The sequence below is a fragment of the Pristiophorus japonicus genome, unplaced genomic scaffold (assembly GCF_044704955.1).
Source record: "Pristiophorus japonicus isolate sPriJap1 unplaced genomic scaffold, sPriJap1.hap1 HAP1_SCAFFOLD_540, whole genome shotgun sequence".
In the NCBI taxonomy this organism is placed as follows: Eukaryota; Metazoa; Chordata; class Chondrichthyes; family Pristiophoridae; genus Pristiophorus; species Pristiophorus japonicus.
The window spans coordinates 230729-257307 of record NW_027254447.1 but is presented as its reverse complement, the minus strand read 5'-3'; the positions used below and the strand labels follow the sequence as shown (position 1 = coordinate 257307).

The 26579-nt window shown below is 47.7% G+C and overlaps 4 protein-coding genes across 4 annotated transcripts in view; 2 read left to right on the top strand and 2 right to left on the bottom strand.

Annotated features, from left to right (window-relative positions):
• Positions 1–16639, bottom strand: part of LOC139254459 (zinc finger protein 239-like) — a 131612-nt gene extending 114973 nt beyond the window's left edge. The window contains exon 1 of the mRNA XM_070873678.1: positions 16620–16639. The gene's annotated coding sequence lies outside the window, so the exon portion shown is untranslated. The remainder of the gene's footprint in view (positions 1–16619) is intronic.
• LOC139254457 (zinc finger protein 436-like) lies at positions 31–16287 on the bottom strand. The gene is made up of 4 exons (XM_070873673.1): positions 16216–16287; positions 15757–15846; positions 5242–5418; positions 31–2389 (listed from the first exon to the last, which is right to left on the bottom strand). Exon 4 carries the CDS (start codon positions 1920–1922, stop codon positions 1104–1106), a length of 819 nt encoding a protein of 272 aa, XP_070729774.1. The 5' UTR covers positions 1923–2389; positions 5242–5418; positions 15757–15846; positions 16216–16287; the 3' UTR covers positions 31–1103.
• A 7634-nt stretch (positions 16640–24273) lies between the features above and the next one.
• LOC139254453 (histone H1, orphon-like) lies at positions 24274–25703 on the top strand. Its single transcript, XM_070873669.1, has 3 exons — positions 24274–24426; positions 24712–24929; positions 25484–25703. Exons 1-3 carry the CDS (start codon positions 24274–24276, stop codon positions 25701–25703), a joined length of 591 nt encoding a protein of 196 aa, XP_070729770.1.
• Positions 25704–25762: 59 nt separating this feature from the next.
• LOC139254452 (histone H4) lies at positions 25763–26074 on the top strand. The gene has a single exon (XM_070873668.1). It carries the CDS (start codon positions 25763–25765, stop codon positions 26072–26074), a length of 312 nt encoding a protein of 103 aa, XP_070729769.1.
• The last annotated feature ends 505 nt before the right edge of the window (positions 26075–26579 follow it).

The window sequence follows — 26579 nt, the reverse complement described above, 5'->3', positions numbered from 1 at the left end:
GATTAGATTCAGATTAAAGCTCCCTTTACACTGTGTCATCAAACACTCCCAGGGCAGGTATAGCATGGATTAGATACAGAGTAAAGCTCCCTCCACACTGTCTCATCAAGCACTCCCAGGGCGGGTACAGCACGGGTTAGATACAGATAAAGTTCCCTCTACACTGTCCCATCAAACACTCCCAGGGCAGATACAGCACGGGTTAGATACATAGTTAAGCTCCCTCTACACTGTCTCATCAAACACTCCCAGGGCAGGTACAGCACGGGTTAGATACAGAATAAAGATCCCTCCACACTGTCCCATCAAACACTCCCAGGGCAGGTACATGGATGTGTTACCGATACCTTCCCTGGATACCAAGGCTAGGAGTGACAATCTGAAAGATATAGAAATCTAGGGTTTGTCCATGAGAGTAACCGAAGGAATGAGAACTGAAATAATCGTGAGTAATGATCGGGTGTCAGTTGTGGCTCAGTGGTAGCACTCTCATCTCTGAGTCAGTAGGTTGTGGGTTCAAGTCCACCTGTAGACACTTGAGCACAAAATCTAGGCTGACATTCCAATGCAGTACTGAGGGATTACTGCACTGTCTGTGTTGCCATCTTTCGGATGAATCGCTCAATTGAGGCTCCATCATCCCTCAACCAATATCACTAAAACAGATTATCTGGCCAGTATCACATCGCTGTTCGTGGCAGCTTGCTGTGTGCAAATTGTCTGCCGCACTTCCTACAGTGCAACAGTGAACGCACTTCAAATGTACTTTGATGTTGTTGTATCCTATTGGCTGCAAAGCACTTTGGGAGGTCCTGAGGTCATGTGAGGTGCTACATAAGGACAAGTCTTCATTGAACAAAGGAGATAAGGCCCAAAAATGGAACAGTCGGTAACAGGATATCGATTAGTCTCCTCTTATCTTGGAGACATCAAGGAATCAACACACTGTGTGTTTGAACCAAAGCTGATTTATTTGTCAGATATCCATAAAATTAACCTCCAGCTCAGTTACAGGGAAAACAAAGCCCAACAATCAGAATGAACATGGTTCAGTCCTGGATGTGATTAACAGCTGCAATAAGAGCAGAATCCAACCCCTGCAGTCACTTGTGAACTCGCTGGTGTCTCAGCAGGTGGGACGATCGAGTGAATCCCTTCCCACACATGGAGCAGGTGAATGGCCTCTCTCCAGTGTGAGTGCGTTTGTGTCTCATCAGATCATTTCTGCTTTTAAATCTCTTCTCACAGTCAGAACATTTAAACGGTCTCTCATTGGTGTGAACAACTTGGTGTGCAGTGAGGCTGGCTGACTCAGAGAATCCCTTCCCACACACAGAGCAGGTGAACGGCCTCTCCCCAGTGTGAGTGCGTTGGTGGGTCAGCAGGTTGGATGAACTAGTAAATCCCTTCCCACACATGGAGCAGGTGAACGGCCTCTCCCCAGTGTGAATGCGTTGGTGTACCATCAGATCATTTCTGCTTTTAAAGCTCTTCTCACAGACAGAACATTTAAACGGTCTCTTATTGGTGTGAACAAGTTGGTGTGCAGTGAAGTGGGATGACTGAGTGAATCCCTTCCCACACTCAGAGCAGGTAAACGGCCTCTCGACAGTGTGAACTCGCTGGTGAGCCAGAAGGTGGGGTGAATTAGTGAATCCCTTTCCACACACGGAGCCGGTGAATGGCCTCTCGACAGTGTAAGTGCGCTGGTGTCTCAGGTGGTGAGATGATTTCATGAATCCTTTCCCACACACAGAGCAGACGAACGGTCTCTCTCTGGCGTGATCTCGCTGGTGATCAGTGAGGTGAGATGAACAAGTGAATCCCTTCCCACACATGGAGCAGGTGAACGGCCTCTCCCCAGTGTGAACCCGCTGGTGTACAGTGAGGTTGGATGAGTGAGTAAATCCTTTCCCACACATGGAGCAGGTGAACGGCCTCTCCCCAGTGTGACTGCGTCGATGAATTTCCAGTTGAGATGGGTAATAGAATTCCTTCCCACAATCCCCACATTTCCACAGTTTCTCCGTGGTGCGGGTGTCCTTGTGTCTCTCCAGGTTGGATGATCAGTTGAAGCCTCTTCCACACACAGAACACGTGTACGGTTTCTCCCCGCTATGAATGGTGTGATATTTTTTCAGGCTGTGTAACTAGTTAAAGCTCTACAGTCAGTGCACTGGAACACTCTCACTCGGTTGTGTGTGTCTCGGTGCTTTTCCAGTCACACTGATGTTTGAAATCTTTTCCCACAGACAGAACAGACAAACATTTTCTCCTTCCACATTCAAAGGATGATGATATTCAGGTTGTGGTGAATCGAGTGACAGTTACATCTTGATGTGATGCTTGGTTCGAGTTTCCCATCTGCAAACCCTCCCTTTCTAATACCCTGTAAAAGGAGTTTCCAAAATCATCACTAAGGACAGGATAGAAATTCAGATCGGACAATTCTAGTTTCTATGGTACACACATTCCTCTCTGGTTTCTCCACAGCTGTAAATCACCGTCTCACACACTCTCCCTACTCCCTGTGCTAAAATTCAAACCCATTATACCACCTCCAACATTTTTTCCTTCTCACTGAAGATGCTGACTCTGGCTGGGTTCAGTTCTACACTCACTGGTTCCCCTCCATCGCCCTCTCCTCCCTTGAAAGTGCTGACTCTGACTGGGTTCAGTTCTACACTCACTGGTTCCCCTCCCTCTCCTCCCCTGAAGGTGCTGACTCTGGCTGGGTTCAGTTCTACACTCACTGGTTCCCCTCCCTCTCCTCCCCTGAAGGTGCTGACTCTGGCTGGGTTCAGTTCTACACTCACTGGTTCCCCTCCCTCTCCTCCCCTGAAGGTGCTGACTCTGGCTGGGTTCAGTTCTACACTCACTGGTTCCCCTCCCCTGAAGGTGCTGACTGTGGCTGGGCTCAGTTCTACACTCACTGATTCCCCTCCCTCTCCTCCCCTGAAGGCGCTGACTCTGGCTGGGTTCAGTTTTACACTCACCAGTTTCTCTCAAATATGTGACCCATGTGCCCAATCTCTTTGCGTGAACCTCGACAGTGAGTGTCGACGGGCTATTCCACTGTCCTCACCCGAGGCCTCACACGTGCATTTTCCAGCAGGGTAACTGGAGCCTACTCCCAATGACTCAGTGGGTAAAGGCACCGCCCAATGTGACTGAGTCCTAGGAACAGGAAGGACCCAGGTTTAATCCTGTCTGCATATCCTCCCCTTCCAAAAAGCTGTTTACAAAAGTCATCACTGTAAGTAGGAACATAGGAACAGGAATAGGCCATTCAGCCCCTGGAGCATGTTCCACCATTCAATTCGATCGTGACTGATCAGTATTTTAACTCCGTCTACCTGCCTTGGTTCCATCGCCCTTAATACCCTTGCCTAAGAAGAATTCATCAATCTCAGTTTTGGAATTTTCAACTGGCCCCCAGCCTCAATTTTAGGGGAACAGAGTTCCGGATTTCCACTACCCTTTAAGAACATAAGAAATAAGGGAAAGAGTAGGCAATATGGCCCCTCGAGCCAACTCTACCAGTCAATAAGATCAAGGCCGACCTTCGACCTCAACTCTACTTTCCCGCACTATTCCCAGATCCCTTGATTCCTTTAAAATCATAGAACCTTAGAGCATGGAACGAGGCCATTTCGGCCCATCGTGTTTGTGCTGGCCAACAAGAGGCTATCCAACCTAATCTCACTTTCCAGCTCTAGGTCTGCAGGTTACGGCACTTCAAGTGCACATCCAAGTACTTTTTAAATGTGGTGAGGGTTTCTGCCTCTACCATTCTTTCAGGCAGTGAGTTCCAGACCCCCACAACCCTCTGCGGGAAGAAATTTACCCTCAAATCCCCTCTAAACCTTCTAGCAATTACGTTAAATTTATGCCCCCTGGATGTTGACCACTGCTAAGGGAAATAGGCCCTTTTTATGCACTATATCGAGTCCCCTCATAATTTTATACATCTCAATGAGGTCTCCCCTCAGCATCCTCTGTTCCAAGGAAAACAAATCCAGCCTATCCAATCTGTCCTCATAGCTAAGATTCTCCACTCCCAGCAACATCCTCGTAAATCTCCTCTGTACCCTCTCCAGTGCAATCACATCCTTCCTGTAATGTGGTGACCAGAACTGCACGCAGTACTCCAACTGTGGCCTAACTAGTGTTTAAACAGTTCAAGCATAACCCCGTTCTTGTACTCTGTGCCTCGGCTAATAAAGGCAAGCATTCCGTATGCCTTCTTAACTGCCTTATCTACCTGGCCTGCTACTTTCAGGGATCTGTGGACATGCACTCCCAGGTCTCTTTGTTCCTCTACACTTCTCAGTGTCCTACCATTTAATGCGTATTCCCTTTCCTTGCTAGCCCTCCCCAAATGTATTACCTCACACTTCTCTGGATTAAATTCCATTTGCCACTGTTCTGCCCAACTGACCAGTTGATTGATATCTTCCTGCAGTCTGCAGCTTTCTTCTTCATTATCAGCCACACAGCCGATTTTAGTATCATCTGCAAACTTCTTAATCATATCCCCTATATTGAAGTCTAGATCATTGATGTATACCACAAAAAGGAAGGGATCTAGTGCTGAGCCCTGGGAGTCCCACATGAAACATCCTTCCAGTCACAAAAACTCCCATCAACCATTACCCTTTGCTTCCTGCCTCTGAGCCAATTTGGATCCAACTTGCCACTTTTCCCTGAATCCCATGGGCTTTTACTTTCATGACTAGTCTGCCATGTGGGACCTTATCAAAGTGTCAAAATGTCTATTGATCTCAGCCCTGTTAATACTCAAAGACTGAGCATCCACAGCCCTCTGGGATAGAGAATTCCAAAGATTCACAGTGAAGAAATTCCTCCTCATCTCAATCTTAAATGACCGACTCCTTATCCTGAGACTATGACCCCCTAGTTCGAGACTCTTCAGTCAGGAGAAACATTTGTGTGAGGAAGTGCTTCATGGCATCACCCTTGATCGGCCTAGCTCTAATTTTAAGGTTCTGTCCCTTTCACCAGAGGAAATCGTTTCTCTATCTACCCTGTTAACTGAACATAAAGGAAATAAATGACTTTTAAACACCTGGTCCACATGGCACTGAAGTGTCTGAAACTCATGATAGGAACTCCAGGAAAACAAAATACTGACAAATGTAAAACTGTTTTGTTCACAAAAGAAATCTCAATTTAACTATTAAAAGATAAATTGTTTAACAGGGGTTCACACTGACTCACCTGTCAGGCCGCCCCTCGAGCACCACGATTGGTTGCAGAACACACTGCTCCCTGAGCCCTCCGGCCTCTGAGCTCTCTTCCTGTTGGTTCCCAGGGCAATCAATCACCCCTCGCCAACATTATGCCGCCAGATGAAGTTGAGGGGCTCAGAGGAAGAAATAAAACGAGGCCGTGAATCTGAGTTAATAAATAAATTAGAGAAGCATGACTACATTTATAAATTTAACGATTTAAAGTCAAGTCAAATGAATTGTTACCATTAATATATTCCTTTTGCACCAAGTGGGAAACAAGTGATGTGTGGGCTGTGCAGAGTGTCTGTGCCCAGTTACACAGTGTGTCCCTGTCTCATCGCTCCAAATACACATGTTTCAGCTCACATCCAACTGACTGGATAAACCTCGCCCGTCTAAACTCCATCACAGAAATATCAGCATTTGATGTTTAGTTATACTAAACCTTTATAAAACACTGGTTAGGCCTCAGCTGGCACATTGTGTTCAATTGTGGGCACCACACTTTCAGAAGGATGTATACACTTTAGAGAGGGTGCAGAAGAGATTTACTAGAATGGTACCAAGGATGAGGGACCTCAGTTATGTGGCAATACTGGAGAAGCTGCAGTTATTCTCCTCGGAGCAGAAAAGTTTAAGAGGAGATTTCATTAAAGTGTTCAAAATCATGAACAATTTTAACAAGGAGAAACTTTTCCAGTGGCAGAAGGGTTGGTAACCTGAGGAGACAGAATAAGGTGATTGGCAAAAGAAGCAGAGGCGACATGAGGAAACATTTTATAAGCAGCGAGTTGTTGCAATCTGGAATGCACTGCCTGAAAGGGTGGTGGACGCAGATTCAATAGTAACTTTCAAAAGTGAATTGGATAAATACTAAAGTGACAATATTTGCAGAGCTATTGGGAAAGATCAGGGGAGTGGAACTAACTGGATAGATCTGCCATAGAGGTAACTGGGAGGGTCGATGGGGGTAGTGCATTTGATGGAGTGTATATGTATTTTAACAAGGCTTTTGATGAGGTCCCACATGCCAGACTGGTCACCAAAATAAAAGCCCATGGGATCCAAGGCAAAGTTGGATCCAAAATTGGCTCAGAGGTAGAAAGCAAAGGGTAATGGGCTGCAGGAAGATATCAATGGACTGGTCAGGTGGGCAGAACAGTTACAAATGGAACTTAATCCGGAGAAGTGTGAGGTAGTGCATTTGGGGAGGGCTAACAAGACAAGGGAATTCACATTAAATGGTAGGACATTGAGAAGTGTAGAGGAACAGAGGGACTTTGGAGTGCATGTCCACAGATCCCTGAAGGTAGCAGCACAGGTGGATAAGCTGGTTAAGAAGGCATTTGCGATACTTGCCTTTATTAGCCTAGGCACAGAATGTAAGAGCAGGGAGGTTATGCTTGAACTGTATAAAATACTATTTAGGCTACAGCAAGAGTACTGCGTGCAGTTCAAGTCACCACATTACAGGAAAGATGTGATTGCACCAGAGAGGGTAAAAACATTTACGAGGATGTTGCCTGGACTGGAGAATTTTAGCTATGAGGAAAGATTGGATAGGCTGGGGTTGTTTTCTTTGGAACACAGGATGTAGAGGTGGAACCTCATTGAGGTGTATAAAATTATGAGGGGCCTGGATAGAGTGGATAACAAGGACCTATTTCCCTTAGCAGAGAATTCAGCCATGGCTCAATGGGTAGCACTCTCACCTCTGAGTCAGAAGGTTGTGAGTTCAAGTCCCGCTCCAGGGACTTGAGCACAAAATCTAGGCTGACACTCCAGTGCAGTGCTGAGGGAGATGCTATCTTTCCGATGAGACATTAAACCAAGGTACCGCCTGTTATCTCTGGTGGATGTAAAAGATCCTATGGCACTATTTTGAAGAAGAGCAAGGGAGGTATCCCTGTTGTCCTGGCAATATTTATCCATCAATCAACATAACAAAAACAGTTTATCTGGTAATTATCACATTAACAACATAAGAACAAGATACAAAATAGGAGCAGGAGTAGGCCATTTGGCCCCTTGAGCCTGCTCTGCCATTTAATAAGATCAAGGCTTTTCTGATCATGGACTCAGCTCCACTTCCCTGCCAGCTCCCCATAACCCTTTATTCCCTTATCACTCTAAAATCTGTCTATCTCCGCCTTAAATATATTCAATGACCCAGCTTCCACAGCTCTCTGGGGCAAAGAATTCCACAGATTTGCAACCCTCAGACAAGAAATTCCTCCTTATCTCAGTTTTAAATGGGTGGCCTCTTATTCTGAAATTGTGAGTAGAATTATCCTCACTGCATCCACCTTGTCAAGCTCTTATAAGTTTCAATAAGATCACCTCTCATCCGTCTGAACTCCAATGAGTACAGGCCCAACCTACTCAACCTATCTTCATAAGTCAACCCCCTCAGCTCCAGAATCAACCTAGTGAACCTTCTCTGAACTGCCTCCATTGCAAGTATATCCTTGCTTCAATATGGAGACCAAAACTGTACACAGTACTCCAGGTGTGGCCTCACCAATACCCTGTACAGATGTAGCAGGAATTCTCTGGTGTACATTTAATGCAAGGGGAATACTATATTCCCCTTGCAATAAATGCCAACATTCCATTTGCCTTCCTGATTACTTGCTGTACCTGCATACTAATTTTTGTGTTTCATGCACAAGGATCCCTAGGTCTTTCTGTACTGCAGCACTTTGCAATTTTTCTCCATTTAAATTATAATTTGCTTTTCTATTTTTTCTGCCAAAATGGATAACCTCACATTTTCCCACATTATACTCCATCTGCCAAATTTTTGCCTACTCACTTAGCCTGTCCATATCCCTTTGCAGATTTTATGTGTACTCCTCACAACTTGCTTTCCCACCCATCTTTATATCATCATCAGCAAACTTGGCTACATTGCACTCGGTCCCTTTATCCAAGTCATTAATATAGATTGAAAATAGTTGAGTGTGGGATTAATCGTGCTTTAATCGGTATTTGCCACTTAATGCAAGTGTTGACTTCGTTCAATGTCTGTCAGCTTCTGGTATAGTTTGAGAGTCTGGGATTCATTCTGTATCTCTCAGTCTCTGGTATGGTGAGTGAGTGTGGGAGTCACTCTGTATCTCTCAGTATCTGGTACAGTGAGTGTGGGATTCATTCTGTATTTCTCAGTCTCTGGTACAGTGAGTGAGTGTGGGATTCACTCTGTATCTCTCAGTCTCTGGTACAGTTTATGGCGGTGGTATTGATTCTGTAGCTCTCAGTCTCTGATACAGTGAGTATGGAATTCATTCTGTATCTCTCATTCTCTGGTACAGGGAGTGAGTCTGGGATTCATTCTGTATCTCTCAGTCTCTGGTACGGTGAGTGCGGGATTCATTCTGTATTTCTCAGTCTCTGGTACAGTGAGTGAGTCTGGGATTCACTCTCTATCTCTCAGTCTCTGGTACAGTGAGTGAGTCTGGGATTCACTCTGTATCTCTCAGTCTCTGGTACAGTGAGTGTGGGATTCACTCTGTATCTCTCAGTCTCTGGTACAGTGAGTGTGGGATTCACTCTGTATCTATCAGTCTCTGGTACAGTGAGTGTGGGATTCACTCTATATCTATCAGTCTCTGGTACAGTGAGTGTGGGATTCACTCTGTATCTATCAGTCTCTGGTACAGTGAGTGTGGGATTCACTCTGTATCTATCAGTCTCTGGTACAGTGAGTGTGGGATTCACTCTGTATCTATCAGTCTCTGGTACAGTGAGTGTGGGATTCACTCTGTATCTATCAGTCTCTGGTACAGTGAGTGTGGGATTCACTCTGTATCTCTCAGTCTCTGGTACAGTGAGTGTGGGATTCACTCTGTATCTCTCAGTCTCTGGTACTGTTAGTGATTGCGGGATACATTCTATATCTTTCAGTCTGAACCTTATGATGTGGATTTATTCTATACCTTTCAGATACTATTTGTCTATTCTCTCTGATAGTTAATTTGTCACTATGGCTGCACTATTGTGAGATTAACATTGTGCCTTTCAGGCTGATAATGGGTGTGTATTTTGACTGGGATTGATGTATCTACCTGTGAACAGTACTGAGTTATGGTGAAATGTTAACAACTTCTGTCTCTCCTGCTCTGTTTGATGGCTAGATTGAAAATGTATATCTGGAAATTTGGATCATTGCGGGACTGACTACTTCTGCTGTCTATGAGTGTGGAATTGATATTAAGAACATAAGAAATAGGAGCAGGAGTAGGCCATACGGCCCCTCGAGCCTGCTCCACCATTTAATACGATCATGGCTGATCCGATCATGGACTCAGGTCCACTTCCCTGCCCGTGCCCTATAACCCCTTATTTCCTTATCGGTTAAGTAACTGTCCATCTCTGTCTTAAATGTATTCAATGACCCAGCTTCCACAGCTCTCTGAGGCAGCAAATTCCATAGATTTATAACCCTCAGAGAAGAAATTTCTCCTCATCTCAGTTTTAAATGGGTGGCCCCTTATTCTAAGATTATGCCCCCTAGTTCTAGTCTCCCCTATCAGTGGAACCATCTTCTCTGCCCCCTCATAATCTTATATGTTTTGATAAGATCACCTAAATTCCAATGAGTAGAGGCAAACCTACTGAACTATCCTCATAAGTCAACGCCCTCATCTCCGGAATCAACCTAGTGAACCTTCTCTGAACTGCCTCCAAAGCAAGTATATTCTTTCTTAGATATGGAAACCAAAATTGTACACAGTATTCCAGGTATGGCCTCACCACTACCCTGTATAACTGTAGCAAAACTTCCCTGCATTTATACTCCATCCCCTTTTCAATAAAGGCCAAGATCCCATTGGCCTTCCTGATCACTTGCTGTACCTGCATACTAACCTTGTGTTTCATGCACCAGATCCTGCTGTACTGCAGCACTTTGCAATTGTTCCCCATTTAAATAATAACTTGCTGTTTGATTTTTTTTTGCTAAAGTGCATAACTTCACATTTTCCAACATTATACTCCATCTGCCAAATTTTTGCCCACTCACATAGCCTGTCTATGTCCTCCTCATGCATTGCTTTTCCTCCCATCTTTGTATCATCATCAAACTTGGCTATGTTACATCCAGTCCCTTCTTCCAAGTCGTTAATATAGATTGTAAAAAGTTGGGGTCCCAGCACTGATCCCTGCGGCACCCCACTAGTTACGGGTTGCCAACCAGAGAATGACCACTTACCCCGACTCTCACTTTTCTGTTAGTTAGCCAGTCCTCTATCCATGCTAATATATTTCCCTCAATCCCATGAACTTTTATCTTGTGCAGTAACCTTTTATGTGGCATCTTGTCAAGTGCCTTCTGGAAGTCCAAATACACCACATCCACTGGTTTCCCTTTATCCACCCTGTTCGTTGCATCCTCAAAGAACTTCAACAAATTTTTCAAACATGACTTCCCCTTCATAGAACATAGAAAATAGGTGCAGGAGCAGGCCATTCAGCCCTTCTAGCCTGCACCGCCATTCAATGAGTTCATGGCTGAACATGAAACTTCAGTACCCCCTTCCTGCTTTCTCGCCATAACCCTTGATCCCCCGAGTAGTAAGGACTTCATCTAACTCCCTTTTGAATATATTTAGTGAATTGGCCTCAACTACTTTCTGTGGTAGAGAATTCCACAGGTTCACCACTCTCTGGGTGAAGAAGTTTCTCCTCATCTCGGTCCTAAATGGCTTACCCCTTATCCTCAGACTGTGACCCCTGGTTCTGGACTTCCCCAACATTGGGAACATTCTTTCTGCATCTAACCTGTCTAAACCCGTCAGAATTTTAAACGTTTCTATGAGGTCCCCTCTCATTCTTCTGAACTCCAGTGAATACAATCCCAATTGATCCAATCTTTCTTGATAGGTCAGTCCCGCCATCCCGGGAATCAGTCTGGTGAACCTTCGCTGCACTCCCTCAATAGCAAGAATGTCCTTCCTCAAGTTAGGAGACCAAAACTGTACACAATACTCCAGGTGTGGCCTCACCAAGGCCCTGTACAACTGTAGCAACACCTCCCTGCCCCTGTATTCAAATCCCCTCGCTATGAAGGCCAACATGCCATTTGCTTTCTTAACCGCCTGCTGTACCTGCATGCCAACCTTCAATGACTGATGTACCATGACACCCAGGTCTCGTTGCACCTTCCCTTTTCCTAATCTGTCACCATTCAGATAATAGTCTGTCTCTCTGTTTTTACCACCAAAGTGGATAACCTCACATTTATCCACATTATACTTCATCTGCCATGCATTTGCCCACTCACCTAACCTATCCAAGTCACTCTGCAGCCTAATAGCATCCTCCTCGCAGCTCACACTGCCACCCAACTTAGTATCATCCGCAAATTTGGAGATACTGCATTTAATCCCCTCGTCTAAATCATTAATGTACAATGTAAACAGCTGGGGCCCCAGCACAGAACCTTGCGGCACTCCACTAGTCACTGCCTGCCATTCTGAAAAGTACCCGTTTACTCCTACTCTTTGCTTCCTGTCTGACAACCAGTTCTCAATCCACGTCAGCACACTACCCCCAATCCCATGTGCTTTAACTTTGCACATTAATCTCTTGTGTGTGACCTTGATGAAAGCCTTCTGAAAGTCCAAATATACCACATCAACTGGTTCTCCCTTGTCCACTTTACTGGAAACATCCTCAAAAAATTCCAGAAGATTTGTCAAGCATGATTTCCCTTTCACAAATCCATGCTGACTTGGACCTATCATGTCACCATTTTCCAGATGCACTGCTATGACATCCTTAATAATTGATTCCATCATTTTACCCACTACTGAGGTCAGGCTGACCGGTCTATAATTCCCTGTTTTCTCTCTCCCTCCTTTTTTAAAAAGTGGGGTTACATTGGCTACCCTCCACTCCATAGGAACTGATCCAGAGTCAATGGAATGTTGGAAAATGACTGTCAATGCATCCGCTATTTCCAAGGCCACCTCCTTAAGTACTCTAGGATGCAGTCCATCAGGCCCTGGGGATTTATCGGCCTTCAATCCCATCAATTTCCCCAACACAATTTCCCGACTAATAAAGATTTCCCTCAGTTCCTCTTCCTTACTAGACCCTCTGACCCCTTTTATATCCGGAAGGTTGTTTGTATCCTCCTTAGTGAATACCGAACCAAAGTACTTGTTCAATTGATCCGCCATTTCTTTGCTCCCAGTTATGACTTCCCCTGATTCTGACTGCAGGGGACCTACGTTTGTCTTCACCAACCTTTTTCTCTTTACATACCTGTAGAAACTTTTGCAATCCGCCTTAATGTTCCCTGCAAGCTTCTTCTCGTACTCCATTTTCCCTGCCCTAATCAAACCCTTTGTCCTCCTCTGCTGAGTTCTAAATTTCTCCCAGTCCCCAGGTTCGCTGCTATTTCTGGCCAATTTGTATGCCACTTCCTTGGCTTTAATACTATCCCTGATTTCCCTAGATAGCCACGGTTGAGCCACCTTCCCCTTTTTATTTTTACGCCAGACAGGAATGTACAATTGTTGTACTTCATCCATGCGGTCTCTAAATGTCTGCCATTGCCCATCCACAGTCAACCCCCTAAGTATCATTCGCCAATCTATCCTAGCCAATTCACGCCTCATACCTTCAAAGTTACCCTTCTTTAAGTTCTGGACCATGGTCTCTGAAATTACTGTTTCATTCTCCATCCTAATGCAGAATTCCACCATATTATGGTCACTCTTCCCCAAGGGGCCTCGCACAATGAGATTGCTAATTAATCCTCTCTCATTACACAACACCCAGTCTAAGATGGCCTCCCCCCTAGTTGGTTCCTCAACATATTGGTCTAGAAAACCATCCCTTATGCACTCCAGGAAATCCTCCTCCACCGTATTGCTTCCAGTTTGGCTAGCCCAATCTATGTGCATATTAAAGTCACCCATTATAACTGCTGCACCTTTATTGCATGCACCCCTAATTTCCTGTTTGATGCCCTCCCCAACATCCCTATTACTGTTTGGAGGTCTGTACACAACTCCTACTAACGTTTTTTGCCCTTTGGTGTTCTGCAGCTCTACCCATATAGATTCCACATCATCCAAGCTAATGTCTTTCCTAACTATTGCATTAATCTCCTCTTTAACCAGCAATGCTACCCCACCTCCTTTTCCTTTTATTCTATCCTTCCTGAATGTTGAATACCCCTGAATGTTGAGTTCCCAGCCCTGATCATCCTGGAGCCACGTCTCCGTAATCCCAATCACATCATATTTGTTAACATCTATTTGCACAATTAATTCATCCACCTTATTGCGGATACTCCTTGCATTAAGACACAAAGCATTCAGGCTTGTTTTATTAACACCCTTTGTCCTTTTAGAATTTTGCTGTACAGTGGCCCTTTTTGTTCTTTGCCTTGGGTTTCTCTGCCCTCCACTTTTCCTCATCTCCTTTCTGTCTTTTGCTTTTGGCTCCTTTTTGTTTCCCTCTGTCTCCCTGCATTGGTTCCCATCCCCCTGCCATATTAGTTTAAATCCTCCCCAACAGCACTAGCAAACACTCCCCCTAGGACATTGGTTCCAGTCCTGCCCAGGTGCAGACCGTCCGGTTTGTACTGGTCCCACCTCCCCCAGAACCGGTCCCAATGCCCCAGGAATTTGAATCCCTCCCTGCTGCACCACTGCTCAAGCCACGTATTCATCTGCGCTATCCTGCGATTCCTACTCTGACTATCACGTGGCACTGGTAGCAATCCCGAGATTACTACTTTTGAGGTCCTACTTTTTAATTTAGCTCCTAGCTCCTTAAATTCGTTTCGTAGGACCTCATCCCTTTTTTTGCCTATGTCGTTGGTACCAATGTGCACCACGACAACTGGCTGTTCTCCCTCCCATTTCAGAATGTCCTGCACCCGCTCCGAGACATCCTTGACCCTTGCACCAGGGAGGCAACATACCATCCTGGAGTCTCGGTTGCGGCCGCAGAAACGCCTATCTATTCCCCTCACAATTGAATCCCCTATCACTATCGCTCTCCCACTCTTTTTCTTGCCCTCCTGTGCAGCAGAGCCAGCCACGGTGCCATGAACTTGGCTGCTGCTGCCCTCCCCTGATGAGTCATCCCCCTCAACAGTACCCAAAGCAGTGTATCTGTTTTGCAGGGGGATGACCGCAGGGGACCCCTGCACTACCTTCCTTGCTCTACTCTTCCTGCTGGTCTTCCATTCCCTATCTGGCTGTGGACCCTTTCCCTGCGGTAAGACCAACTCACTACACGTGATACTCACGTCATTCTCAGCATCGTGGATGCTCCAGAGTAAATCCACCCTCAGCTCCAATTCCATAACGCGGACCGTCAGGAGCTGGAGGCGGATACACTTCCCGCACACGTAGTCGTCAGGGACACCGGAAGTGTCCCTGAGTTCCCACATGGTACAGGAGGAGCATAACACCCGACCGAGCTCTCCTGCCATGTCTTAACCCTTAGATACACTTAAACTGGTAATAACAATGTTAAAAGTTACTGACCAATATAAGAAGAAAAAGAAAAACTACTCACCAATCACCAGCCAATCACTTACCCCCTAGTCTGTGACGTCACCTTTGTTTTTTTGCCTTCTCCCTGTAGCTGCACCGGTACGCCTCTCGCCGACCCCGGACTCGCGCTGCTCCGAGCTCCCGCCTCCTCGACTCCCGCTGGCCTTTATAGGCCTCTCGCCGACCCCGGACTCGCGCTGCTCCGAGCTCCCGCCTCCTCGACTGACTGCTCGAACTGCCCGACTCCCGCTGGCCTTTATAGGCCTCTCGCCGACCCCGGACTCGCGCTGCTCCGAGCTCCCGCCTCCTCGACTGACTGCTCGAACTGCCCGACTCCCGCTGGCCTTTATAGGCCTCTCGCCGACCCCGGACTCGTGCTGCTCCGAGCTCCCGCCTCCTCGACTGACTGCTCGAACTGCCCGACTCCCGCTGGCCTTTATAGGCCTCTCGCCGACCCCGGACTCACGCTGCTCCGAGCTCCCGCCTCCTCGACTGACTTCATAAATCCATGCTGACTCTGCCTGACTGAATTATGCTTTTCCAAATGTCCTGGTACTGCTTTAATAATAGACTCCAACATTTTCCCAACCACAGATATTAGGCTAACTGGTCTATAGTTTCCTGCTTTTTGTCTGCCTCCTTTTTCAAAAAAGGGTGTTACATTTTCAGTTTTCCAATCTGCTGGGACCTCCCCAGAATCCAGGGAATTTTGGTAAATTACAACCAATGAATACACTATCCCTGCCACTACTTCTCTCAAGACCCTAGGATGCAAGCCATCAGGTCCAGGACATTTACCACCTCATTAGTGATTGTGATATAGCCCCCACCCCCCATAACCCCTTGACTATCCACTGGTGGGATATTTTTAGTCTCCTCTCCCGTAAAGACTGATTCAAAATATTTGGTCAGAGTTTCTGCCATCTCCATGTACCCCATCACCAATTCCCTGGTTTCGTCCTCTCTGAGTAATACCGTACCTACTGTGTGTACAAGGAGCCAGTTGCACTGTTCCTTATGTCTCAGGTGGCAGAAACTTCACATTTGTTCCTGTACCTTCAATTCCTTGCCTGTAGGAAGAAATGGTATCTCTGATCATTCAAGAACAGGAGAAGGAGAAAATACTAAAGTAATGAATGTAATTGTTCAATTAATATTCGTTATGAACATTCACAAAGAAAAGCCAGCGATACAAACAATGTCAGTGTCTGACTCCACTGCAGTACTCAGCTTCTGCACACCAAGTGTGTTGGGCAGATTTACAGCAATTTACTGACATCCAGATACAACCCAACCCCTGCCCTGCTTCAGGAATGGGACGACCCGATGGGGCACGGACTTTTACACAGCTCAGATTGCTACTCCCCTCTCCCAGGGCACTAACCGTTCAACCAGAAACAAAGAGCCGCTGTTTAAAACGTGTCTTTCACATTTCTCACCCGGTGCCTGCAATAGATGCTCCTTGTATAAATCCTCACTGTCCGGCTCTGCTTCCACCGCTCACTGTCCAATGACAACAAACACGGTGAGACTGGAACTAAAGCAGGAACGTTCACTACTGGTTTACAGGGAGAAAGCAGCAATGACTGTAAACAGCAGATCCTTCCCATTCTGTCTCCCTTACCCGGGACACACGCTGTCCACACACAGCCCAAGAATGGCCTCTCCCTTCCCCCATTCACTCCACGCACTGAGACCAGTTCTTGCTCCACTCCGCCTGTTACACACAGACTCCGACTCCCCTTGAACTTCCCCCGGACTCAGTGCCGATCTCTGAGCCCATCTGCGGACACGCTCCCAAAGCGATGTGCTGCTGTAAGGAGGCTGCTGCTCGCTGCCTTACCCCGGGGCCGCGGTGTCTCCATTCCCGGCTGTTTAAACCATCTTCTTCCGCTCACTGAGTGAATGGCGCTCACAGGCAGGGCTGGAGGAGGGGAGGGCGCATGTGCTCTTCTGCTCACTGGAAATCGACACGGGGGCGGGGCTTAACCGCGCATGCGCAGCTCTCTGCAATAATTCAGCCTTTAAAAATCAACGTGAACTTTTCCCGATTTACTTTTATCAGAGTCTGAGCAAAGGAACTGGGCCTGGGGGGCAAGGACAGAGAATGTTTAAAGCTGGGGGCCTTGCCCCTTTGAGATGCTCAATTTGGGATCATTCCTTGCAGGGTTTTTTTCTCTTCGTGAGCCCGTCCTCACAAAGCAATCCTGCAGAAACATCGGAGGGACGGCAGAGTAGGAGTGTTTGCTGGGACTGTGCAGGAGTTAATATCTGACAGAAACAGTCCCAGTTTAATTTAATCAGAGTGAAACACTCGGTCACTGAGAGTAATACCGAACGGCCCTGAGCTGCAAGATTACAGAGAGTACAACAGGCGAGCGAGGGTTAAATGTGGGACCTTGTTTCTCTCACTCTCTGACACTGTCCCGCAGTGTGGGATTAATAATGTGTCTGTCTGTGGTACAATATCAGTGAGAGAGGGGACTGCATCTTCTGTCTCTCCAATGGGATCTTTCAGGATAAAACCGGACCTCACAGGTCAGTCTGGAACTGATACTGTGCATGTTTCTGTGTCTCACCGCCCTGCCTCGCGCTCCCCTGTCTCTCACTCAGTCCTCTGCCCCACTCCCCGCTCTCCCCACTCCCCCCTCTCCCCATCTCTCTCTGTGTTGCTATCCCCCTTTCTCTTGTACTGTTTGGAAAGGCGGGATATTGTTATTTAGCGTGATGTGGAAACACTATTGGAAGTACAACCCTGATACTGTCTCTATTCTCTCCCTGGTGCTATACATGACAGTGTGGCACTGTTACTGAGTGTAAGACGGGGATACCAATACAAAGTGTAAGACTGATACTGTGCCTGTCTCTCTCTATCTTTCGCTGATACGGTACATGAATGCGTGATACAAGTATTGAGCGTAATATGGAGACACAGTTCGCGTATTTAGGGTGTCTATATTTGCCGTTCTCTCAGATAGCAATCTCTGGGTGATAAGGATGGGATGGATAGGGCACCAGTTACTGTTAAATGTCTCTCAGTTTAGGAGGAGAGAGAGACAAAGAGAGGCTGGTGGGGCAGTGAGCACATAATATATATTTTCAGAAAAATCAAACATATTTCTGCATGCGAACACTATAACAACTTAAAGCAGATATGAGTTTAGCCAGCCTCTGTGGTGAGTGTTCCCCAGATTCAGGGGCAGGAACCAAACACTGTAAGGAATGCAAGCCTCAGAGTGTTTAACATTTACTGAGCTGGGAAACTACAACTAACCCCGAGAATCGGCAGCACAAGCTGAGCGGAGAGGAAACCCTGTGCTGGGAGCTGTAAATCTGGGACAGTTTGTGTTGTGAATGTGCAGATGTGAACATTGTGTGAGTGATAATGTGTGTCTACTGTATATGGTCCACGTCTCTGAGCCACACAGGAGGGCGGGTATCACTACAGTCCTGTAGACCATGAGCTTGGTGGCAGATTTGAGGGCCTGATCTTTGAACACTCTTTCCCTCAGGTGGCTGAAGGCTGCACTGGCGCACTGCAGGCGGTGTTGAATCTTGTTGTCAATGTCTGCCCTTGCTGATAATAGGCTCCCAAGGTATGGAAAGTGGTCCACATTGTCCAGTGCCGGACCGTTGATCTTGATGGAAATCGCTGGAGAAATGCCACCAATGTCTCCACAAGATCCTGCAAATCCCCTGGGAGGACAGACGCATCAGTGTTAGCGTCCTCGACCAGGCCAACATCCCCAGCATCGAAGCAATGACCACACTCGACCAGCTCCGCTGGGCAGGCTGTTAAGTCCTGACTCTAATGTACTGACTTGCACAAGACATATGCTGAAGTCAAGGTCACTCAATAACCTGCACCTTTAATTCACAGCTCTCCAGTGCTGCGCTTGCCTGAGACCTCCCTTTATATACCTCAGTGGGACAGGTATGGAGTGTCTCCTGCAAGTGCACCCCTAGTGATAAGGTATGCTTATTGTTACAGGTCATATCCAGTTACAGTCATGTATAGCATGGTAAGATACAGTTATATACAGTAATGTGAGATACATGACATCACCCTCCCCCAAGGTCTTATTGCCTTTATAGATTCAGTCTCTCAGGTGGTCTGCACTCTCGCATGGAGCGTCTTAGTTGTGGTTCAGTTGTTTGCCTTGGTGCCTGTGTTCGTTAGGTGCGATTGCTGGTATCTCGCCTGGGCTGTCTGTTTCATTCGGTGTGATTGCTGGTATCTCGCCTGGGCTGTCTGTTCAGACTGCCCTTTCCTCAGGTTGTTCCACCTGTCTGTCCACTAGGTGTGGTGTGAGTTCCACATTGTAGTCTGCCTCTGGTTCTTCAGTGTTATCAGTGAATCTACTTGTTACTTGGTCAACATGCCTCTGGCAGGTTTGGCCATTGTCCATTTGTATAACCAGCAGCCTGTTTCCCTCTTTGTCTGTTACTGTCCCTGCAAGCCATTTGGGACCCCGGCCATAGTTTAGCACAAACACTTTGTCCCCTATCTCATTCCACCTCCCCCCGAATTTCGGTCATGGTACTCAGTTAGCTTTTGATGCTCAGCCTCAACAATTTCATGCATGTCTGGGAGGACTAACGAGAGCCTGGTCTTTAAGGTTCATTTCATCAATAGTTGCACGAGGGGAACCCCAGTCAATGAATGCGGACGAGATCTGTATGCCAGCAGCAGTCACGACAGGTGGCTCTGCAGCATGGCACTTTGGATTCTGAGCATGCCTTGTTTAATGATCTGCACTGCACACTCCACCTAGCCATTGGAGGCTGGCTTAAAAGGTGCCATCTTAACGTGATTTATACCGTGGTCAACTATAAAATTGTGAAATTCTGCACTGGTGAAGCGCGGACCATTATCACTGACCAATATGTCAGGAATGCCGTGCGTTGCAAACATGGTTCTAAGGCTCTCCACAGTGGTGGAGTTGGTGCTCGAGTTTAAAATGGTGCACTCGATCCATTTTGAAAATGCATCAACGACTACAAGGAACATTTTGCCCATGAATGGGCCTGCATAGTCCACATGCACCCGTGACCATGGTTTGGTGGGCCAGGGGCTAAGGGGGGCCTCCTTGGGGGCATTACTGTGTTGGGCACAAATGGTGCACCAACGGACGCAGAGCTCCAAGTCTGCATCAATGCCAGGCCACCAGACATGAGATCTGGCTATGGCCTTCATAAGGACGATCCCCGGGTGTTCACGATGAAGCTCCTGGACAAATGCCTCCCTGCCTCGTAAGGGTATAACTACTCAGCTGCCCCACATCAGGCAGTCTGCCTGTATTGAGAGTTCATGCATGCGCCTAAGGGTTTGACCTCCTCAGGGCAGGCATCGCGAGCCTCTGCCCAGTCACCAATTAAAACGCATCTTTTAACTAGACATAACGTGAGGTCGCTGGTCATCCAGGCTCTGATTTGGCGAGCCATCATGGGCGAACCTGTGGATTCAAAGGCATTGATGCCATGACCATCTCACAGTCCTGTTCGTCGGACCCTTCTATGGTTGCCAGGGGTAGCCTGCTAAGCGCGTCGGCACAGTTGTCTGTGCCTCGTCTGTGCCTTATCGTGTAGTCGTAAGCTGCCAGCATGAGTGCCCACCGCTGAATGCGCACCGAGGCATTGCCGTTGATTGCCTTGCACTCCGATAGTAGGGACTTGAAGGGTTTGTGGTCGGTTTCTAATGCAAACTTGGCCCCGAAAAGGTATTGGTGTATCTTTTTGACACCGTACATGCACGCGAGCACCTCCTTCTCAACCATACCATACCCGCGCTCCGCCCGCGAAAGTAACCTGGAGGCATAAGCAACGGGCTGCAATTTACCCGCATCATTGACGTGCTGTAAAATGTACCCGACCCCGTATGCTGATGCATCACAAGTAAGGACTAACTTTTTACCTGGGTCAAAAAAAGCTAAAACACTCTTGGAACATAGAAGGTTGTGTGCCTTATGGAAGGCACGTTCTTGGGTGTCCCGCCAAAACCAATCGCACCCCTTTCTGAGTAGCACATGGAGAGGCTCCAGCAGTGTGCTCAAGTTCTGCATAAAGTTCCCAAAGTAATTGAGTAGCCCAGAAAGGCGCGCAGTTGTGAGATATTCCGGGGCCTGGGTACTAGGTGAATCACTTCAGTTTTGGATTCGGTTGGGCGGATTCCATCAGCGGCAATCCTTCTGCCCAAAAATTCAACCTCAGATGTGAGAAACAGACACTTGGGTTTCTTAACTCTTAGGCCTAGCCGATCCAATCGACTTAGTACTTCCTCAAGATTGCGGAGATGAGAGTCGGTGTCCCTGCCCGTGATGAGTATGTCATCTTGAAACACAACCGTCCCCGGAATGGACTTGCGCAGACTCTCCATGTTGCGCTGGAATATAGCAGCTGCCGACCTGATGCCGAATGGGCATCGATTGTACCCAAAAAGGCCTCGATGTGTGTTGATGGTGGTGAGTAACCTAGACTCTTCGGTCAGTTCTTGCGTCATATACACAGATGTGAGGGCAAGTTTCGAGAAAAGTTTTCCTCCAGCCAACGTGGCAAATAGGTCCTCCGCTCTGGGAAGCGGGTATTGGTCCTGTAGGGAGACTTTGTTGATGGTAGACTTGTAATCCCCACAGATTCACACGGATCCATCAGGCTTCATGACGGGGATGATGGGGCTTGCCCAGTCACTGAATTCCACGGGAGAAATTATGCCTTCCCGCAGAAGCTGGTCCAGGTCATTTTCAATCTTTTCCCTCATCACATAAGGTACAGTTCTAGCCTTGTGATGGACCAGTCTGGCATTCTGTGTGATGTAAATTTTAACTTTACCCCTTTGAAGGTGCCCACACCTGCTGAAAGAGATGTTCAAAACGGCTTAGAACTGTTGAGCAGGAGGTTCGTTCCTCTGACGACATGGCATGAACATCATCCCATTTCCAATTAAGTTCTGCTAGCCAGCTTCTCCCTAACAAGGCTGGGAGATCCCCGGGGACAATCCACTGGGAAAGTCGGTTCACCATCCCTTTGTGTGTGACCGAGAGCATGGCGCTGGAAAGGACTGGGATGATTTCTTTACTATAGGTCCTTAGTTTGGTGTCGATCTTTGTGAGTTTTGGTCTGTTGCTTTTGTGCGGCCACAGCTGTTCAAATTGTTGAACGCTCATGAGGGATTGACTGGCCCCTGTGTCCAGCTCCATGTTGACGGGTATCCCATTGAGTAGAACCCTCATCATAATTGGAGGCAACTTGGTGTAAGAACAGTGGACATTGATCATGTTAACCCGCTGTACCTCGGCATCCTGTGCACTATTCCAACCATCTTCTGGTCCGCTTTTCGACCTTTCCAATTTGCATACCAGCTGAGTTGCTGTTTTTCTGACATGCAAGCCAATGTAGTTGCAGTTTCTGAAAACGGCATGCTGAAATCGACACACCCTGGTTGAGTGCCTTCCCCCACATCTCCAACACAGACCGTTTCCATTGTTTCCGAAGGATGAGCCGCATCTGACTGATCTCCCTTGAGCTTCTCTCAATCTGTTGTTGATTGCTTGCATTGTGGGTTGATGAGGTGTGATCGGCCGTTCAAGTGGCCCTTGATTTTGATGGCCTCTGGCGCCACTGTCTGCTGTTGAAGGCCTGCTCTCATGCCTTTGTCTGTGTGTGGGGGTAGCAGTTTGTTTCACAATGTGAATCCCTTGTTCCGATGCCTCGTTGGTTGTACTACCCGAAGTATAGATCAGCTTCGTTTCTTCTTCGCCTGCCAAGAATGTCTATGAGACCAGTGTTGCTGCCTCTAGAGTCAAGCTCTTAGTCTCTATAAGCTTTCGGAATATGCCTGCATGGCCTATTCCTTCAATAAAAAAGTCTCTCAGTACTTCTCTCCTTAGTTCATCAGGGAACTCACATGAACTAGCCAGCCTCCGAAGTTCCGCCACCAAGTCGGGTATGCTTTGGTCCACACAGCATCTGTAGTTGTAGAACCTGTGTCTGGCCATGTGTAGGCTGCTCGCTGGCTTCAGGTGGTCTCGCACCAGTGTGCTCAACTCCTCAAACAACTTGCTTGCTGGTTTCTTGGGTGCCAGCAGGTTTTTCATTAAAGCATATGTTTTCGAGCCACAGCTGGTCAAGAGATGGGCTCTTCTCTTGTCTGCCTTATCATCGCCCAGCCAGTCTTTGGTCACAAAGCTTTGCTGGAGCCTTTCTATAAAGTCATCCCAATTGTCTCCAGCATTGTATTTCTCATCTGAGCTGTTGGTAGCCATTCTGTGGATTCTGTGATCCCGTAACTCGTCGCCACTGTTAAGTCCTGACTCTAATGTACTGACTTGCACGAGACGCATGCTGAAGTCAAGGTCACTCAGGACCTGCACCTTTAATTCACAGCTCTCCAGTGCTGCACATGCCTGAGACCTCCCTTTATATACCTCAGTGGGACAGGTATGGAGTGTCTCCTGCAAGTGCACCCCTGGTGGTAAGGTATGCTTATTGTTACAGGTCATATCCAGTTACAGTCATGTATAGCATGGTAAGATACAGTTATATACAGTAATGTGAGATACATGACAGAGGCCACATTGTTCGCATGCCTGACACAAGACTCCCAAAGCAAGCGCTCTACTCAGAACTCCTACACGGCAAGCAAGCCCAAGGTGGGCAGAGGAAACGTTACAAGGACACCCTCAAAACCTCTCTGATAAAGTGCAACATCCCCACCGACACCTGGGAGTCCCTGGCCAAAGACCGCCCGAAGTTGAGGAAGTGCATCCGGGAGGGCGCTGAGCGGTCGAGTCTCATCGCCGAGAGCATGCAGAAAATAAGCGCAGGCAGCGGAAAGAGCGTGCGGCAAACTAGTCCCACCCTCCCTTACCGTCAAAGACTAACTGTCCCACCTGTGACAGAGACTGTAATTCCCGTATTGGACTGTTCAGTCACCTAACAACTCACTTTCAGAGTGTGATGAGAGTGTGTTAAAGGGGCGGGCCGGTGAGACTAATATCACTGTGTTTGTGTGTCCGTCTCATCCCCGGATTCCAGAGTCCCTCTTGTGTAAAATTCAAAGATTTCCCTGTCACAGGATCGCCCTGCTCCCCTGCTCAGGTCTAAAGTGGGAATTAAACGTCAAGTTTGATGTGATTTCAAATTTTAGTCGAAAAACAGAGAAAATGTCCGCGATCGGGTGAGAGAGCGCGATCAGTGCAGCAATGAAACCGGTTTAAATCCAAATTGCTGCCTTCAATTCCGATGCAACCTTCTCGACAACAAACATCCCGGTGTTCGGGACAGAAAGAGGCCAGTCTGGGAATCTGGAGGGCCCGGATTGAATTGGAATCGGACAGTTAATGAGGAGAGAGAAACACAGAGAGGCTGGAGGGGCGGGGAGCTGACAGCAGGATGTCTCCGCCCCGTCCGCTCGCTGCCTTTAAGTTGCTCTGTGCCGCCGCCTCCTGTTTCATATCTGACCGAGCTCTGACTGTCAGAGATTTTCCAGAGTCACCGACATGACTGACACTGCAGCCGCCGAAACGGCTCCTGCTGCCGCCGAAACGGCTCCTCCTGCCGCCGCCGTTCAAACCAAGGCTCACAGTAAGAAGAAGGCGGCGGCTCCCCGCTCCAAGCCAGTCGGCCCCACGTTGGGCGAATATATCCTCAAGGTTGTGGCCGATGGCAGCGATCGCAAGGGGATGTCTCTGGCCGCGATAAAGAAGGCTCTGGCGGCCAAAGGCGTGGATGTGGAGAAGCGCAGGTCCCAGATCAGGTTCAGTATCAAGAGGAATGTGACAAATGGCTTCCTGGTGCAGACCAAGGGCACGGGCGCCTCGGGCTCCTTCAAAGTCGCTAAGAAGGAAAACCAGGGGAAAGTGGGAAGCGAGGTGAAGAAACCAGCAGTCAAGAAATCTCCAGCCAAGAAACCAGCAGCCAAGACATCTCTGACCAAGAAACCAGCAGCCAAGAAATCTCCCGCCAAGAAAACGAGCACCAAGAAGGCGCCAACAGTAAAAAAGACAGCGAAAGCTGCGGCTGGGAAGAAGGCAGCGGCGCAGAAGCCCAAGGGCCCCAAGAAGGCCTCAGGCGCAAAGGTGAAGGCGGCCAAAGAGGTGGAAAAAGCGAGGGCCAAGGCCAAATCAGCAAAACCCAAGAAAGCAGCATCCAAAAAGTAAATAAAAAGTGCAACTTGTAAACACCTGGACCCAATGGCTCTTCTCAGAGCCACCCACGCCTCTCAGAAAAGAGTTGATCCCCGAATCAAATGCTCCCTGTCCCGGGGCCGGGCTCAGATTTCAGACAGAAGTCATTGAACATGAAGCCAGGATCCCTTTTGACCCGCTGACATTGGCTGCACCCACCCCTCCCCCAGTGTCTGCAATAAAACACACAGAGAATGGGATGTCCGGCCCGGGCCTCACTGTAACTGGGGATGTGTTCGGCTCCAGTCTCAGTTCCTGGTCATTGTTATTTCACAGATTTAGGGGGAGAGTCTGAGACGGTGATACTGGCGGAGATACCCCGCCTCACAACTCAAACCCCAAACACCACATTCTCCAAATCAGCTGGAATAAGGTGTTTGTAAATTGCTGAACCTGTCTGTGAGAGGAAGTGTGGGGAGATGATACAAGGTTTGAGATTGACAGGGAAGGGGCTGTATATAGGCGGGAATATTCGTGATTGTTAATTGTAACTGGACATTTAAAAGCTTCTGATTCCTGGAAGCCTTGAAGATGAATTCCGAGTCTGTAAGAGTTTGTGCGGAGCGCTGTGTTTCGGTTCTATTGTCGGAAAACGGATTGAAATTGGCGGCTGCAGAAAGCTGGAGGCGGAGCTGGAAGATCAGAGGCTGCTCTCTGCTCTGTCTGTCAATCTTAACTCTGTCTCCTCCCCTTCCCGCCTCTCTCACTCTGCGCGTTCTCAGTCAGATCGGCTCCGGCTCTAAAAAAAAAGAGCCGGGAGCAGCTCCGTCTTATTCAGCGGCTGTTTAAGTGAATAATCATTATGTCTGGTCGAGGTAAAGGAGGCAAAGGACTGGGTAAAGGCGGAGCCAAACGGCACCGTAAAGTGCTCCGTGATAACATCCAGGGCATCACCAAACCAGCCATCCGCCGCCTGGCTCGCCGTGGCGGTGTCAAGCGGATCTCAGGCCTGATCTACGAGGAGACCCGCGGGGTGTTAAAAGTTTTCCTGGAGAATGTGATCAGGGATGCGGTCACCTACACTGAGCACGCCAAGCGCAAGACGGTCACTGCCATGGATGTGGTGTACGCTCTGAAACGGCAGGGCCGCACACTCTATGGATTCGGCGGCTGAATAACGCGACCCTTCCCCCAAACACAACACAAAGGCTCTTCTAAGAGCCACCCACCGCCTCACAGAGAGAGCAGCGACCTGGGGATGGGAGCGCGTACAGTTTGGTTGGGAAATGGTTTCGGCTGTTTAATTCATGGAAAGAAATATTTGGATTTATATAGCGCCTTTCACGACCACCGAACGTCTCAAGACCAATGAAGTACTTTTGGAGTGTAGTCGCTGTAGGAATATGGGAATTATTAAATATTTTACAACTATTGTAAATATGAGAGATCAAAAACTCCGGCTGACAGTCACAATTACCACCGGGCGGGATACACCGTCCCCTTTACCCAAACATTACAGTCTCCCCTCACAGATAATTCCTGTCATGTTGTGAGATTCGGTTAAACGGGACTCTGGCGGGATCAATGCGGGAATTTGTGTTTACAGGAAGCAGTGACCGGGGATTTATTCCCGCCTGGTACAGACCGATCAGGGAATGGAACAGAATTCAAACCGGAAT